Source organism: Erpetoichthys calabaricus, chromosome 3 (assembly GCF_900747795.2).
Source record: "Erpetoichthys calabaricus chromosome 3, fErpCal1.3, whole genome shotgun sequence".
Lineage (NCBI taxonomy): Eukaryota > Metazoa > Chordata > Cladistia > Polypteriformes > Polypteridae > Erpetoichthys > Erpetoichthys calabaricus.
Genome location: NC_041396.2, coordinates 226,616,559 through 226,635,247, shown reverse-complemented (window position 1 = coordinate 226,635,247; position 18,689 = coordinate 226,616,559). Strand labels below are relative to the sequence as shown.

General features: G+C 36.9%; 2 protein-coding genes across 7 annotated transcripts in view; one reads left to right on the top strand and one right to left on the bottom strand.

Moving 5' to 3' along the window:
* The window catches only part of pgm3 (phosphoglucomutase 3), a 111,584-nt gene that overhangs the window by 9,865 nt on the left and 83,030 nt on the right, over positions 1 to 18,689 (bottom strand). The window lies entirely within an intron of this gene.
* The window catches only part of dop1a (DOP1 leucine zipper like protein A), a 131,370-nt gene that overhangs the window by 82,004 nt on the left and 30,677 nt on the right, over positions 1 to 18,689 (top strand). For 3 of the 6 annotated variants that reach the window (XM_051924850.1, XM_051924851.1, XM_028797868.2), the window contains 8 exons: positions 4,007 to 4,118; positions 5,609 to 5,791; positions 5,956 to 6,081; positions 10,307 to 10,441; positions 11,570 to 11,625; positions 13,463 to 13,567; positions 17,796 to 17,862; positions 17,980 to 18,124. In XM_051924850.1, coding sequence (XP_051780810.1) covers positions 4,007 to 4,118; positions 5,609 to 5,791; positions 5,956 to 6,081; positions 10,307 to 10,441; positions 11,570 to 11,625; positions 13,463 to 13,567; positions 17,796 to 17,862; positions 17,980 to 18,124 — 929 coding nt within the window. Of the gene's footprint in view, positions 1 to 4,006; positions 4,119 to 5,605; positions 5,792 to 5,955; positions 6,082 to 10,306; positions 10,442 to 11,569; positions 11,626 to 13,462; positions 13,568 to 17,795; positions 17,863 to 17,979; positions 18,125 to 18,689 lie in introns of all 6 variants that reach the window. The other 3 variants (XM_051924849.1, XM_028797867.2, XM_028797869.2) reach the window with 1 other exon arrangement.

The following is an 18,689-nucleotide window of genomic DNA, read 5'->3' as shown; positions in this document are numbered from 1 at the left end:
GTTGCATAAAATCATGTAAAAATAAAAAAGCCCCATCATTTATTATTAGTGCAAACCTCTTGTGACACTTAGCATCTTCTACAACAGCATAAAAGTCTCATTTGGCATCAACTTCTTTCAAGTCAAAAAACAGGTACATAGAAAAATCTGTCTTGGAGACAGGAAGTCCAAGGACAATACATAATATTGTTACAGAAGCAAAAGACATCCACACAACAACTATGCCAAAAAACATAACACAGAAATCCACAATATCAAAAACACTTGGATGAAACACTTGTAGCACAAAATCACAGGCTTTTGCAAAGGCCTATTGACACACTTCCAGAGCTACCATTGCTTTACGCATTTTTATAGTTTTTTGCCTATACAACATATGTCAACATTTTAGGTTTATAGATGGTTTTATTGTTAAAGATTGTTGTATAATTTTGCTTCCTGTTTACTACTATCCCAAATCACAAAAAGTTGGGACAGTATGGAAAATGCAAATAAAAAAAAACCACACTGATTCTTAAATTTACTTTGACTTTTATTTCATTGAAAACAGTATGAAAGATATTTCATGTTTTGTCTGGTCAACTTCATTTCATTTGTTAATATACATCCATTCCTGCATTTCAGGCCTGCAATACATTCCAAAAAAAGTTGGGACAGGGACAAATTAGGGCCAGTAATGAGGTAAAAAAAAAAAATAATGATTTGATTTCAAACAGGTGATGTCATCAGGTGATTGCAATCATGATTTGGTACTTATTTAATACACACCTAACAGTACAACCTAGGCACATCATCAGTGATGTAACCTGGGATCATTGGGTGTTTCTTTCAACATCGTACACCCACACCCAGGCGACCCAGCCAGGGGTGATTAGCCCCCGACTTGTGTCTAGGTAGCTTACGTGGTCCACGGATCACTCCTTTTGATCCACAGCCATCTTGATGCTTTCTTAGCAGCATCAGTGATGTTCCTGATGGCTCTCTTATTGTACAGTCCCATGATCCCCAGCTCCTTGAGGGCCCTGCAGAGCAACTGGCCAGTGAATCCTCAGTAGCCAACCTAAAAGAGTTAGCAGTGGGACTTTCATCCCCTGCTTCAGCATTCACCTATGAGCTCCTCGTACTTAGCTCTCTTCCTCTCGAGTGCTTTTCCCATCCGGTCTTCCTGGGGCACAGTCAATTCCAGCAGGACCATCTGCCTTGATACTTGTGACACAAAAACCATGTCCGGCCTGAGCGTGGTCACAGAGGTGGTTTTTGGAAATTTCAGCTGTCTCCTCACGTCAGCCTTCAGCTGCCAGTCCCGGGCTGTTCCCAGAAGCTCCCCTGTTGGGTACGTGTTCTGTTGAGGCTTCTCTCTGGCCTTAACAAAAGCAATAGCGTGCTTTACTGGTTGTTGGTGCCTACTGAGTGAGATCAATCAGCACCTAGTCATGGTGCCACCGATAACGTCCCCTCCCCAGGGCTTTTGGGCAATTTAAAATATATATGTATGTATCTTTCCTGGCACAACGGGCATACAGGGGAGAAGAGATTAGTTGGGCTGAGGAAGACATCGTAGACTGACTGGATAAGGAATTTAATCTGGTGTTCCTCAGCTTTCCACAACTCTGACCACAAGATCATCTGGTCCATTACCTGCTCCCAACGAGTCCATGCCCATTGCTGTTACATCCCAACCCACCTACAGGTGTGGGTTTCCTCCATCCCTGTACGGACTTCTTCCTCGACCAGCCGGCATCTTCCCCTGAGCCTTGTCATACCAAGGTCTTGAGATGCTACCAAGTCCTACCCGTCTTGATGCAACTGCCCCAAACCAACATACTGTGTTGCAGCAGTGCTTCAGCCTGGTCACCTGCCGACTTAGCCCTCCACTTCTTACCCATGTTCACCTTTATATCAGCCAAGGAGACTAGGTGTCACTAGATTCTCTGTATATCAGCACCTCTCTTGCCTAGATAACCATAAACTCTTCTGATAAGCTACTGAAGGGGAGTCATAGCTTGTCCTTACTCCCGTATAAGGCAATGCTGCTTAGACCACGAGGAAGTCCCAACCTCCTATGCAAGAAGTGGCTAATCTTCCTCTCAAAGCCCTCGATGATGGTCAGTGGGACATCATAAACCAGCAGTGGCCAAATGTGTCGGGGCAGGATGCCATGCTGGTAAATCCAGGCTTTGAACTTTCCTGGCAGCCCTTACTTGTCCACTGCTACAAGCCAGGTTCCCAACTCTCTTCTGGATTCTTGGAGTGTGACTGCTCATCAATGTGCTATTACAGATCTTTCTTAGGCCTTGGACGATCCAAATGCAGCCTGGTACTGATGTTGTGGTCACCATCAGATTGTCCATGAACACTGTGATGGGGGGCTGCCGCATACCTGACCAGGTGAGTGGATCTCTACACTCCATCTCTGCTAACTTAACGAGCATATTCAGATGATCTTTCAAAGTCCCTGCAGGAGTCTGGGGCAACTCTTAAAGACAACATAGGGCACTCCACCTAGACCTGGTGCTGAGCTGGTCCTAGCCACTTTGACAACAATCTCAACTTCACTCAGGGTTGGCTTCTTTCGATTGAATTCCACTGTGGGTTCTGGCGGAGTTATCAAAGTGCTGCATGGTCCAAGCTGCAGTTTGGGAAGCTAAACCTTCCTGCCCTGGTTTCTGTCTCTCCAGTTGTCTGCTATCTCTCCAGCTATTACCACTCTCTTCATGGGAGAATCCATGAAAGGCTGAGTCTTTGAGGAGCAAAGATGGGCAGAGGCTCTCCAGTTTGTCAACAAACGCGTGAGAAAATTATTGAGATATTTAAAAACAATGTTCCTCAAAGAAGGATTGGAATGGATTTGCATATTTCTCCTTCAATTCAAGGATTCTGGAGGAATTTCAGTGCGTAAGGGGCAATGCACAAGCCTAAGCCGAACACCCGTGCTCTCTAATCTCTCATATGGCACTGCATTAAGAGCCGTCACTCATCAATAGCTGATATAACCACCTGGGAAAAGGATTACTTTGGCAAACCTTTGACAAGCACTACAGTACAGAGTTACATTCGCAAATGCCACTTAAAACTTTACTGTGCTATAAAGAAACCTTATGTTAACCATATCCAGAAGCAGCATCTACTTGTCTGGGCTTGGTGGCATCTGGGATGGACCATCACACAGTTTAAACATTTAGTGTGGTCAGTTTTCCAGATATGTTTTGGAAGAAATGGATGCCTTGTGCTCTGGACCAAAGATGAAAATAACAGTCCAGACTGTTATCACCAGCAAGCCCAAAAGCCAGGGTCTGTCATGGTATGGAGTTGTGTCGGTGGCCTACTTCTGTTATGGCAGCATTAATGCAGAAAAGTACACTGAGATTTTAGAGCAACATGTACTTCCTTCAAGACAACATCTTTTCTAGGGACGCCCATACATTTTCAAAAAGACAATACAAAACCACATCCTGCACACATTACTAAAGCAAGGCTGTGGAAGAAAAGGGTATGGATACTGGACTGGCCTGCCTGTAGTCTTGCCCTATCCTTAGTAGGGACAACGACCCTGTACTGTTACACACCTTAAGATATGTTTGCAGGAAGAATGGGAAAAAAAAACACTTGAAGTGCTTCATTGCTTGGAATCCTTTTGGCACTAAGTGTTGTGACAAGGAATGGAGACATGAGAAAGTGGTAAATGCTTTACCGTTCCCAACTTTTTTTTGAAAAGTGTGTAGGCCTGAAATGCAGGAATGGATGTATATTAACAAATAAAATTAAGTTGACCAGACAAAATATGAAGTATCTTGGGTTCATACTGTCTGCAATGAAATAAAAGTCAAAATAAATTTAAGAATCACTTCATTTATTTTCTTTTTTTTTTTTGCATTTTCCATACTGTCTATACTGTACTTTTTCTGTTTTGGGGTTGTATTATAAATGTGAATTAACAGGTGATATCCATAAATCATAATCCATATCACCTTGTCCTTATGTTTATATTTTTGCATTTCTAATTTAGACCTGTCTGGATGGCATTAAGTGTTCCTCCAGATATGATTCTTACTGTTTTGGAGGGCATTACAACTATAATTCATTACTGCCTTTTAGACCCATCTACTCAGTACCACCAGGTAAGTTTTTTAAATTTAAATAAAAAATAAATAAAAATCAATATTTTACTGGTTTTCAGAAGAGCTTAAGCCATTATATTTTTAACTACTTAAAATGGGCATTCCCAACTATTTACCTGTGGTATTAATACCTGAGAGCTTGCACATACCTTATGTGTTAATATAAATGTTGATTATGTTGCACAAAGTATAAACCATAGTTTGATGGAATCCTGCAATTGCAAGCATGTTTTTATTATATATTATCATTTAGATGTGCCTCTGGAATCAATAAGAGTTTTATTATTTTGATTACATATGTACCTTAGTTCTACTTGGAGTGTCTTCATCTCCTTGTAATTCCATTTATAAATAAGTGCTTTGGAGAATAAATTAAGTTCATCCAAGTACAATTTATAAAATGCTTGAAGTTTTGAACCCATACAAAAACTTGTGGATTCTTTTCATCAGTGTTTCCCACTGAATCAATAGCCAAATATAAACAGATCTGTATGGTAGTAGGGTATAGGATTTAACTTTTATTTTCAACAAAAAAAAAAAATCAAGAAATCACAAATTCAGTCAATAATGAATAATGAATATGTTACTGGCAATGTATGAAATGCAGGCATTGTATAGAATGCCTAGGCAATATATAGAATGCCGAAAATTGGATTGACATTTCACACATTTCCTAGGCATTCTATGCAATGCCAAAAGACAAAGTGGCAAAGTATAAAATACTCCCGCTAGTGACGTTTCTAATGTCATGTGACTTTTGATGTTCGCCTCAGACAGAGAATTCCCCATTTGCATTTTAGTGCAATTTAAAATAAATTTTTTTCCTTCCTTGTTGCAACAAGTAGGTTCATATTTTATTTTCTTGTTTTTCTCAATAAGAATGTCCTATACTTTATTTTGTAATTCTTTCTTTTTCATATACGTCTTTTCAATAAAAGCCTTTTCATGACTCTCTTTTAATACTTTGCCTAAATAGCATTTGACATTGTATATAATGCCTGGGTATTACATACAATGCCTAGGGAAAGTATATATAATATTAAAATAATTCGGATATTTCATACTTTGCCCAAAAATGCCTGGCATTCTATACAATGCCTGCTTTTCATACATTGCCGGTAACATATATACAAAAATAGCTAGCAGAAATACAAACAACTCAGTCAAAAGAAGGGCTTCAGCAAATATATCAAGCTAATTCTGTTTCCACTAATTTAATAAAATATTTTATAGTATAAGAAAGAAAAAAGACCAAAATAGATATATTAAAACAGTTTTGCTTGTATGGGTTGTATCATAATTTTTTACTTGTTAAAAATTTTGTTAATATATGCTGTAAAGGTGAAAGTGAAATGTATTATACAATGTAACAGGAGTAAATTACTTTATGCAGCTCTTGAATAGACATCCTTTTTGTTATCTTCCATGTTCTTAGTCAGAGATTTTTACATCCACTTATACCTATCAACTTTTTTGTTTTTTTTTAGCAGTTGCTAGTTAATGTTGACCAGAAGCACTTGGCTGAAGCTCGCAGTGGTATTCTTTCAATTCTTCATACCATCATATCCTCTGTCACACTCTTATGGAGTGTGTTGTATTTGGCTGACACTTCAGAACGTCCTGCTTCTGCCTCTGCCATTTTACCTACTATCATCAACTTGGGATCCACAAAGGTACTGTATGGGCATTTAGGTACAAAATCACAAAATTAACAAAGCATTTAACTACTTTGCAAGCTATAGTATCTTTAATTGTTGATAAATTGCTCAGGTAAATGATTACTTATGTTGTTATATATTAGCACCTTGAGTTTCAATCAATGTTTCCTCTCTGGCAGAATCTTAGGCAACAGATTCTAGAGCTTCTTGGGCCAATTTCCATGAATCATGGTGTACACTTCATGGCTGCCATTGCGTATGTGTGGAATGAAAGGAAGCATGGAAAAAACTCATCCCGCAACAAGGTAGGAATGAGTACAAATGGAAGTGTGCCATTTTGCATTTTTATTTAAGATAGTCAAAATTTGATTATAATAAAAAATATACAAAAATGGCATATTTTTTGCAGTATACCCAAACATAATTATGTCTAAAATTGATGTTTTTCCTCAGTTGAATAACACATACGATATTAAGATGTGAGCCACCCATTAATCAATCAAATGAATCATAAATAATTCATGGCATTTTTTTTTTTCATATTAAACAAAAAACACCCTGTTCCTCAGTTCCCAGACTGGATTTACGCATTCACCCCTCCATTTTCTGCATCTGCTTATTCATTTCAGGGTGTCTAGTAACTGGAATGCTATGATGGCATTAGTCTACTTTATTTTTTTGTCTCAGATTTCCCTTTGATACAAACACAAAATAATTTGCACTAAATCACAAATCGCTATAAGTTACTCACCCCTTCCATAAGTCGCCCTCCTGTTTTCCTTTTTCTTGTTTTGTCTCAGGATGTTTCTTCATACATGTGAACATTTGCTCCAGACTCTCTCCCTGATCTTTAAATTAAAACTACATCTTTTTACAAATTTCACAGACAGTCATTGAACATATTGGGAGCTCTATTGGTAGTTACAGTATTCACCACCTTCATTTTTATTTATGGATAGCACTGGTTCAACAAAGAAAACCTGCCATTTTATGGTTTTGTGAACCTAATATGATTTAATTTTGAGTTTTAAAGCACCTGAGGCACTTATTTTCAGGTTTATCTTATATGTGCAATAAAATGAGTGCTCTCTTGTCAATAGTGCATTGATTGTTAATTAATAACTTAATATTTTGTGTTATGTTTCTACACTGATTTTTTTTCTTTCTGTTTCATATTATACAAAATTCTTATTTATATGATTATGTGGTGGAGTCATGTATCTGTAATCATGGCAAAATTATGGCAAAAATGCTAAAGGCACTAAGTTGTTCACTGAAAACAATGTTTGTGGGAGACCTGGGGGTGCTGACAGAATGTTAGATTGAAGTTTAGTGATTGCGTCAGCATTTTTTGTTTACAGAATTGCTTTTGGTTGAGGGTGTGCTTAAAACGTAAAGTGGGTGAGGGCTCCTTCTAAAAGGTGGTGCCATTACAGTAGTATATTGATGCAGTTGATATTCATTTTCACAGGCAGTCATAACAAAAAAAAAAAAACTTTCAAAGAAGAATTTCAGAAACTGCAAGCTAGCTACTAATCGCTTTTGAATATTTGTTATTTGTCCTAATTTTGCTTTTGGGACTAAGCCTGTAGGAATTTGTTGTTGATATTTAATGAAATGATTCAGAGTAAAAGGGTTTTTTCTGTGAAAGAATATTTAGACATGACAAGCCTGCAATAACTATCACACAATTATATAAAAAAAAAAAATAGAACACTGTAAGTCCCTTGCACAGAACACCACAAAGCAAGTGCAGCTCAAGATGGACACTTCAAAGGCGGCCTGTGCACTAAGGCTTGGACTGAGGACTCCATCCAGAGATGGAGGGGGAACAGGAACTGAATGAACATAGAACCATGAGCAGAAAGAAAATGACACATACATTTGTAAACTTGTACAGGTATAAAACACACTAGAATAAATGCAGTTGTTTATGTCATTTCCTTGTAAGATATATAAAAAAAACTAATAAATGTTCTAACTGTGCAGTCACATTAACAAACTAATCTAACTGAAGTATTATAAATATATCTAAAAGCAGGGGATAAAACAAATTAAGAAAAAACTGTAAAATGCCTATTTTTAAAGTAATACTGTTTACATCGAGTGAAGAGCCCTCTGTTGGTGTCTTTTAAATACACATAACATTTGTTGTAATACCGTAGTTTAGGTAGAACATCAACTTTGTTATTGGCCAATTAACATACATATAAGAGTAGAATGATTCGTAATTTGAACACTTTACACAGGCGTGCAGCTCTGTTCTTTCATTTTGGCTATAGTACCATAAAATAATCATATAACAAATAAAGGAAGGTGGTGTGTGTCTTTTAGCAGAGGTAAGTAACCTTTGAGATTTTACTGAAGCTGATATGGTTTTATCAGCAAGGAAGTTTATAAACACGTCAAAACTGCCAAGAGACTTTGGTTTTATTAAATGGCAGTGTGTGTTCATTATAGCCAGGTTTCAAAGTTTCAGTGTGATAAATGTATATAACATAATGACAAGATAAAACTTATCCAATTAACCCTTTATTTTCCTATCACATAATTATACAAAACAGTGATCAAAAGCATTGTAGGATGAGTGGATCTGGATCCCACACTATCAGCAGTAAGCATATGTCCTACACCAGATCAGGAGTACCCTTGTTTGAAATTAGGCCACAATCAGCACCATGTTTTTGATTTATGGGAGGAAATTAGGCATCACTGGAAAGCTGTGAAAAAGTGGGGAGAATAGCACCTTAGTCCAGTACTAAACCTGCAAATGGAAGCAAGGGTGTTAACTTCTGTATCCTCTATATTTCTTGACAAACACATATAGGTATGTCCTGAAAAATACCAGTTTTCCAGTGTAAAAATAGGTAACTAGAATGTCAGTTGCAGAACAGTCCTTAGTGCAATAGGTAAGAGAGATAATGTCCAGATACAACAAAAAGAAATGACCATATCACTACAGTTGCACTTTAGTAAAGGGCATTAAGTTGATGAAGCCTGAAATTTTTGAGTCCATAACAACACTTAGTTAATTTTGTAAATGTATATATTCTTATTAATATTTTAGTTCCTTTATATCTTTTTATAATCAAATATCCATCCATCCATTATCCACTGCTTATCCGAAGTCAGGTTGCGGGGGCAGTAGCCTAAGCAGGGAAGCCCAGACCTCCCTCTCCCTGTCCACCTCCTTCAGCTCCTCTGAGGGGACCCTGAGGTGTTCCCAGGCCAGCCGGGAGATATAATCCCTCCAGCGTGTCCTGGGTCTGCCCCGTGGCCTTCTCTCAGTGGGACATACCCGTAACACCCCCCTAGGGAGGCATCCAGGGGCATCCTGACCAGATGGCCAAACCACCTCAACTGGATACTCTCAATGCGGAGGAGCAGCGACTCTACTCCGAGTCTCTCCCAAATAACTGAACTCCACACCCTATCTCTAAGGGAAAGTCCAGCCACCCTGCGGAGAAAACTCATTTCAGCCGCTTGTATCTGCAATCTTGCTCTTTCGGTCACTACCCAAAGCTCGTGGCCATAGGTGAGGGTAGGAACGTAGATCGACTGGTAAATCGACAGCCTTGCCATAATCAAATATATTTACATTAAATTTTTTATTTTGTGTGTAAATAAAATGTCATGGTATAATGCTTTTTAATGCATTGTACTACTTTATGTCATATCAGATTAATAAAGTAATTTCTTAAACTATATTTTTAAAGAGCAAACCATATTAGCAAATCAATAAGATAAGCACTAACCTCTTTACTTTAGTGACATTGCATTACAAGCCATTGTGAGGTTTGAAAGCATGGATACAGCTGCCTGCAAATAGTAAAGCAGATATTTACCAAAAAGTAATGTTTGTGTTCCATAACATGGTAGGGTGTGTGCAACAGTCCAGGCGCTTAGGAGCTTTCAGCAGACAGACAGCCAGCCTGACAGCACACACATAGAATCACAGAGCAGGGAGATGAGACAGCCGGTTTGTAATCCGAAGGCCTGGGTCTGCAGCAATTAACGGTGAGACTACAGAGTAATTAGCCAGATAATAAAATATTTTTTCTCCAGCAAACTCAGAGTCTTAATTCCCTTTATCTGTTTATAGAGTTGGTAAAAGTGTTTTTCCAATTTCTAAAAACAACTAATATTTTTTAGATGAGAGACAACCATTGAGTTAAATAAGTCTGATTGGTTACTTAATAGTTGCATTTTTAAAATAATTTCATGTATCCCATTTTGTGAAGAAATGCTTTCAGTTTTCTATCTTGATTGCACTTTCCTTTTTTTAGATTATTGTCCCTGAATACATGATTCACATTTTAACAGCATGAAGTCTGGTGAATCAGTTTTGAAGACCTCAATTAATTACTGTAATAATCATATGTAGGTTTCTTTTTTCTTAGGCAATCATAGTAGGATATGTCCTTTTGTTCAAGGACTGACTGTGTTGATGTTCTTTATACATGCCGATGTTTTCTTTGTTTTGTTTAAAAAAGATTTAACTAACCATAGTTAACGGTTTGTGCCTTCTAGGTTATTCCTACAGCGAGTGAGGAGCAGTTGCTTTTAGTAGAGCTGGTACGTTCTATCAGTGCTATGAGGACAGAGACGGTAATACAGACTGTAAAAGAAGTTTTAAAGCAGCCCCCAGCAATAGCTAAGGAAAAGGTATGAATAATTGTTATGTAACCTTTTAAGGCTACATAAAAACAAGAAACACCAAAAAACTGTGGAAATTATGTGTCCTCATTTGTAAACTGCATGCTGCATGGAATAAACACTGCTATGGCCTAAAAAGGAAAGCCTTTTCAGTTAATACTTCCAGTGGAGTTCAAAGAAAGATAGGGTTGGGAGTGATGCCCATGGGGTGAACAGGTCTTAGGTCTGAAAATGAAGATTTAGTGAACATGATAATTGTCCAACTGCTTGGTAGCTAGTTTGAGAATGTTATTTTTTTGCTAAATGAATGTTATCAGTTACATAATAAATGTCTGGTTGTATTTCTGAGCAGTGCTTTATATTTATTTTCATTTTTTTAATCTAGCTACTTCTTTCATGCAACAGAATTGGTTAATTTAATTTTGGACAAATGTGCTTTTAATTTGTGGATACTAAACTAGTTTGAAATAGTATTTAAATATTGCTGTTTAACCTGGCAGTAGACAATCATCACCAAAGTAGTAGGCAGCCTGTTCAATAACTCTGCTTTAAGCCCATTTGATCGGTTTTGAAGTTAGTTATAAGCTGCATTATTAAAATGAAAATGAATGATTTTGCTGTTCTTATATAGATATCTGAAAGTCTGGTATAAAGTTCACTAATTGCTTAATCTGAATATGCTCCATTTCAAACAAATACATATTTCACTAAATGCCATGTTAAAGGAATACTCCTCAAAAAAATATTCGAATAATACTGTACTTGATGACAGGACTCTTGACCAGTGAATGATGGGGAGAGGCAGATCTTCATTAAAAAGCAGAGTATTTTGAGAATGCCTTTTGTGCACCAATTTTTCCAGAAGTAAAAGTTAATGATATTAACACTAGTAACACTAGAATTGTTTTCTTTTTTCCTTGGACATTTTTCATACCATATTCCATTATGCAGCACTGGTCAGTATTGGATTCTTTATATCTGTTCTGCATGAGAACATGAGATTTTTTTTTCTTTTCCATCACTACATGGGCCAAATAACATATACTGTTTTTTTTTGGGTGGAGTATTCCTTTCAATATAATATTACTGAAAATGGCTGCATAAAAAACTATCCTTTGTTTCTTTTTTTTTTAACAGAAGCATCTGTCATTGGAAGTTTGTATGCTACAGTTTTTTTACGCATACGTACAAAGGTAAAAAAAGGTTTTACATTGTTATAATTAGAATTTGCAATCTTGTGCTTAAAACCATCATACAAGATAAAATGCATTAATGGAATAAGGTTTGAGTAGTAGAATCCTTGATTTAAAAATTATTTTTTGTAATTTGTAATATTGTTTTAGGCAACCTGCTGGTCCTATGTAGTATAGAAAACAAATGCAATTAGAATACAAAATAAAGTTTATTTTCATTTACAAAAAAAGAAATGTGAGTAAGGATAGCTTGGTGATGATGCTGGATTGGCAATGTCATTCAAGTCAGGTTTGGTTATGACTGTAGCCTGACTCACCTGATTCTGCCTTAGGTGTTTATTTAGTATACTGTAGGTAAAAAAAAGTGTGTGGACATACATTAACCTCCTTAGTGTTACTCCTGAGCATCACTCAGGCAACTGTATGGATAAGTCTCATGTAAGCGTTAGACACGAGGATTACTCGGGCTGTAAAAGTCCCAACAGTGTTAATGCCGAGCATTGCTTGGGAAACGATATAGGCATGTCTTGCGTAAGCAACAGGCCCAAGTGTTACCCAGGCTACGGTGCAGATACGTCTTCTCCTAGTCTAATAATGGCATCTCGTAAGAAACGTTTTTTAGCAGCTCAGGTGTTGCATGCTTTTGACAGTGATATGAGCAGTGATGATGAAGTGAATCTGTTTTCAGGTAGTGAAATTGAAATGGACAGCGAAATTTTAAATGATTCTGATGAATCTGAAAGTGATGCTCGTGTCAATAGCACATGTGCGGTGTGCTGTTCAAAACTGTGACACTGGATTGTGTATTTCACTGTGCTTCAACATATAAAACACAAATGACACATTTTGACAGTACACATGGCATTAGCATTATTTTTATTATTATTCGTTATTATCATTATACTTTCTACACTTCTGACTTTGTACTATTAGTGTTTTGCACATTTTACAGTAAAAAGATCAGATTTAATAAATATGACATTTTTTAAGCGGCACGGTGGCGCAGTGGGTAGCGCTGCTGCCTCGCAGTTGGGAGACCTGGTGACCTGGGTTCGCTTCCCGGGTCCTCCCTGCGTGGAGTTTGCATGTTCTCCCCGTGTCTGCATGGGTTTCCTCCGGGCACTCCGGTTTCCTCCCACAGTCCAAAGACATGCAGGTTAGGTGGATTGGCGATTCTAAATTGGCCCTAGTGTGTGCTTGGTGTGTGGGTGTGTTTGTGTGTGTCCTGCGGTGGGTTGGCACCCTGCCCGGGATTGGTTCCTGCTTTGTGCCCTGTGTTGGCTGGGATTGGCTCCAGCAGACCCCTGTGACCCTGTGTTTGGATTCAGCGGGTTGGAAGATGGATGGATGGACATTTTTTTAAGCCAAAGAATGCAACGCTTTTTCTAAAAAAAAATGTAACACTAAGGTGGTTAAAGGTTTGAGTATAAAACTAATATAACTTAATATCATTATATGCATCCAAATAAAAAACTTAACGTTGTTACTTCTGAAAATTTAACTGGTTGCTGATTTTTTGCCGTTGCCAGTAAAACCTTAATAGTGGGAAGTAGTTATGAGAATGATCTAGTTATTAAACTGTTCTTTACCTCAGCATTACTGTAGCACATGTTTATGTTGATATGTTGGAGTTTTCTTTTAAATGTACCACAAAATGTATTACAGTATATCCTTTTTTTTAAAAAACATAATTTTCATGAAAATAATCTTGTTAAGCTGAATCATTACACTTGCTACAGTCTCTCTGCCTTGACAGTGCATTTAATATTTTTAATGTAATTAATCTTCTCTTGCATGTGACATGAAATTCATTTAATGTCTGTTTGTATTTTTTAAGAATTCCTGTCTCCACATTGGTGGATAGCTGGCCTTCACTTCTTACTTTACTTAAGGATTCTGTTCAGCTTGGCCTTCCAGCACCAGGCCAGTTCATTATTCTTGGGTAATTTTTCCATTTTACTTCATAAACTTATGTAAAGTCTTTGTGCACATGTATTTTTTGTCTGACTTTTTAAAAATTCTGTCCTATCTTAATACATTCAAAATTATTTTTGAAAGATGATTACACAGAAAAACCTTTAACCTTTTTAGTCTTTTGTAATTTGAAAGTAAATGAGCTAATGTATCTGTGTGAGGTAAAATTAATTTTCAGCAGTCAACATAGTTTTTCCAACTAAACCTACACAGTTGTGGGATAATAAATTTCACTTGATCCCATGTGTGTCCCTTTAGTGTACATTAACATTAACCAACTTCTTTTTTTTTGTGCAAATACCGCACAGTAAAAGACAATAAACAGGGAAAATAGACAGTGCCTTGAAAAAAAGTATTGACCCCCCAAGATTTTTTTCCATATTTTTATGTTTCAGGTTTTTAATTTGGGATAGATTAAATTGGGATAATTTGCACTACAAAGCTCTACATACCATATCAGATTGAATGGTAACTTATATTTGTTGTAATTTCCAACCTAAATTTTCTCAGATACAATATAACACCTCAAAAGTTTACAGCATGTCCTTTAGCTATGTTGGGAATGAGTGTTGTCTTCTGCTTTAAATTCCTCTATTAGGGTCCTAAGCACCAAAATGCTACAGTAGATCTGGTTCTGTCAATTTTTATGTTTTTTTCCTCTTTTATTTTATTTCAAATGTTCCTTACGTGCAGGTGACCCATCATATTTTTTTAAAATAAGGTGAACCATGTTATTGGAAATTTATTAAAATGGAATTAACATATATAGTGTAATTTAGTTCCTGTGCATTATCTGTTATAATAAATGAAAATGTCCAGAAGAGGGTGATGTTGATGGATTGATAGTCAGACAGATAAATAAGATCTTATTTGTGCCAAGAAGAAATTTAGCTTTTGCTGAAGCTCAAGAAACATAGTAACAACAGCAACAACACCACCCCCCAAAAGCACAAAAGGATTGCAAAAAGGGAGAAAATACGTCTGACTTGGAAATTGATAAGAGAAGAGTCCCAGTGAGTCATTATGCAGAAATATTGCTGTGGGTATAAAAGAGCCCCAGTAGCGTTTCTTGACACACTTCTGCTAAATGATTTGTTGGCTGAAGATACTCAGTGAGGGTGTGTGCAGCTTTGTTTATGATGGCACTCACTTTTCTTTTAATTCTGTCCTTCACTACTACATCCAGATTGTGTCCCTTAACTGAGAGTCTGCCCTTTTAAATAGCTTGGGTGGGCATCACTTAAAGTGATGTTACCAGTCCAGAACACCACAGAGTAGAAAATTGCACTGGCCAACAAAGATTGTTCAGTATCATGGTTTAGGGGAAGGCTACAAAAACCTATCTCAGAGGTGTAAACTGTCAGTTTCAACTGTAAGGAATGTAATCAGGAAATTGAAGGCCACAGGGACAGTTGCTGTTAAACCCAGGTCTGGAAGGCCAAGAAAAATACAGGATTGTAAGAATGGTTACAGACAACCCACAGATCACCTCCAAAGACCTGCAAGAACATCTTGCTGCAGATGGTGTATCTGTACATCATTCTACAATTCAGCGCAATTTGCACAAAGAACATCTGTATGGCAGGGTGATGAGAAAGAAGCCCTTTCTGCACTCACGCCACAAACAGAGTCACTTGTTGTATGCAAATGCTTACTTAGACAAGCCAGATTCATTTTGGAACAAAGTGCTTTGGACTGATGAGACACAAATTAAGTTATTTGGTCATAACAAAAAGCTCTTTGCATGGCAGAAAAAGAACACTGCATACCAAGAAAAACACCTGCTACCTACTGTCAAATTTGGTGGAGGTTCCATCATTCTGTGGGGCTATGTGGCTAGTTTAGGGACTGGGGCCCTTGTTAAAGTTAAAGGTCAGATGAATTCAACCCAGTATCAACAAATTCTTCAAGATAATGTTCAAGCATCAGTCACAAAGTTGCAGTTATGCAGGCGTTGGATATTCCAACAAGACAATGACCCAAAACACAGTTCGAAATCTACAAAAGCATTCATGCAGAGGGAAAGTACAATGTTCTGGAATTGCTGTCACAGTCCCCTGACTTGAATATCATTGAAAATCTATGGGATGATTTGAAGCAGGCTGTCCATACACGGCAGCCATCAAATTTAACTGAACTGGAGAGATTTTGTATGGAAGAATGGTCAAACATACCTCCATCCAGAATCCAGACACTTATCAAAGGCTATAGGAAGCGTCTAGAGGCTGTTATATTTGCAAAAGGAGGCTCAACTAAGTATTGATGTAATATCTCTGTTGGGGTGCCCAAATGTATGCACCTAATTTTGTTATAATGCATATTGCATATTTTCTGTTAATCCAATAAACTTATTGTCACTGCTGAAATACTACTGTTTTCATAAGGCATGTCATATATTAAAAGGAAGTTGCTACTTTGAAAGCTCAGCCAATGATAAACAAAAATCTAAAGAATTAAATTAAAGAGATACTATCTGAATCTTCAACATTGATCAGTATTTTTTCTGGAATAGAACAAGGTGGGAGGTGAGGAAAATTGGGCAAGTTCTGTTTAGCAAAGTAGTGGAAGAACTGTGTTGATGAGAAGTTGCTAGACCTGATGGTAATTTGTATTATTAGGGGCACAGACCAGGGAATATAAAGAAGTACTGAAAGATTTTATTTCTATTGCAGACCAGGCTTATGTATATTTATCGATTTGTGTTGATGCGCAGGTCTTTATAACTTGTATGTTTGCTGTCCAGTAATAAAATTGAAAGTCAGGTAGTGCCATGCCCCCTTCTGCTTTAGGTCATTGTAGAGTTGCCCTTTGGATGCGTGGATGTTTCAAATTCCAAATAAATGAAGTTATGATTGAGTCTAATTTCTTAAAAAGTGATTTGTTAATGTATATGGGGTTGCTTTGAAATAGGAAGAGAAGCTTTGGAAGGATGGTCATCTTAACAATGTTAATTCTCCTTGCTAATGTAAGATGGAGGGTACACCACCTATTCAAGTCTTGTTTAATTTTTTCCATGCAGACAGCAAAATTTTCTTTACTTGTGATGTTTAGCCCAAGATTTTTAAATTGTTCTGCTAAGATAAACGGGAGGGTATCCAGTCCAATATTGGGTGCTAGAGAATTCACACTTTTATTCAAATTGATTTTCAGTCTAGATATCTTTTGAAAATCTGCTAATGAGGATTTAACTAGGCCTGGATTTAAAACACAATTAAAGTCTCTGGCCATTATAATTTTGTGAGTGTTAGGGATAGTTGCAAATAAATTTTGAAAGAAAGCTCTATTATCCACGTTAGGTGCATAGATAGTGTTCAAAATCATTACCATGACATATCGCACTGCAGAATCAGACATTGCATCTGACGCTACAAATGGAATAGTTCTGTGTATTCAGTTTTCCACACCCCTGGTTTTCTTTGTATAGCTGGAGTGAAAAACTCCACTCTCAGACCACTCTCTTTGTAAATGAAACTGGTCCTTGCTTGATAAGTGAATCTTCTGTGAAAATACAATCTTGGCATTTAGACTTGTTAAGTGCAAGATTACTTTCTTTGTCTTTTATTTCATGATTGAGACCCTTGACATTCCAGCTCAATAGGTTCACTGTTTGGTCATAGAAATATTGCTTCTGAAGTTTTGTTGACATTTTGTATTCTTAGGTTAAGGTAGTACATTGATACATATGATAGCTTTGACATAGATTGCTCTTCTTCTTTCTCTCTCTCCCCCATGAATGTACTCTGTTTTTACTCTCTAACTTACTCATATTTTGCCGTATTTATTCATCACGTTTTTGTAGCATTTCTATAAAGTTTGTAGTAAACTTTGTAATTAAACATATCTCCAGGTCGTTTATATTCTGATGTTGTTTCTCATTTTTCTCATTTAGGGCTCTTATTTATTTCTTTATTTCCCTGTTGTCCTTCTTTATATCTCACTTTATATCATTTACGTGTTCCCACTCCCCACCCCCGTGCGAGGCCCCGACGAAGGCAATTATTACCTTCAGCTCAGAGAGTGCATTTTGATCTTCCCTGATAAATACTCCTTGCCCTCCTTACTTGCATTTTTCGCTCCCACTAAATCTCACGGCTGGAGTCTTTGGGAGTCAGTACTGTGAACTTGAGGCGCAATTTGTTTTGATGTAAATAATTATCCTTACATTAATAATACCAATCTGTTTTTTTTTTCTTAAGAGTACTGAATGAGTTTATCTTGAAGAATCCCAATTTAGAAAATAAGAAGGATCAAAGAGACCTTCAGGTAAAAAAATTTCTATAAATAATTAGCATAAAAATATAATTAATTATTAATTATTTAACTTAATTTTTTATTTCTCTTTAAGTTCATTTCTCTAATCTGTTTTATTTTTTTTTGCAGGATGTTACACACAAAGTGGTCGAAGCTATTGGCAACATTGCTGGCTCTTCCTTAGAGCAGACAACATGGCTTCGAAGGAACCTAGAAGTAAAAGCGTCACCACAAATTGTGGTAGATGGCAGCAGTCTTGAAACAGATGTTGAAGGTATAGTAATTCAGCAATTCTGCATTTTAGCTGGTTTGTATATTCCAGTTTTTAGGGGATATTCATTCGTCCTCATGATTGTTAAATTGTGTAGAATGTGCATAATCTGTCAAGTATTTAAAATTGTTTGATGTATATTATCACATTTTGCTTTTTCTGGGAAAGCAGTATAATCAAGGAGTACATTGTTATAGTATTTTAAAATTTGTTATTCATAGCAGTAAAATAAAATATCAATTAAATCCACAAATTATTTTTAATTAAAGATCGAGGTAAATGCATTATTATTTTGGCCATGTTTCTGCCTCAGGGCCTGGCTAGCTTACAATCATACAGTCAACCATTGGTTAACACTGACTAGAAAATGCTTGATGACAATTTGAGGCCATCTGTCATAGAGCCGAAGTGGATCTTGCAATACGAGAAAGACCCAAAACATGCTAGAAAATTCATAAGAGAATGGCTCAAAGAAAGGCTGAAGAGCAGAGAGGTTCTTCTGTCTAATGTTTCATGTTTTACAAACCATAACAGAAAAATAAAAGATAATGGGGATGAGACTGCAGCT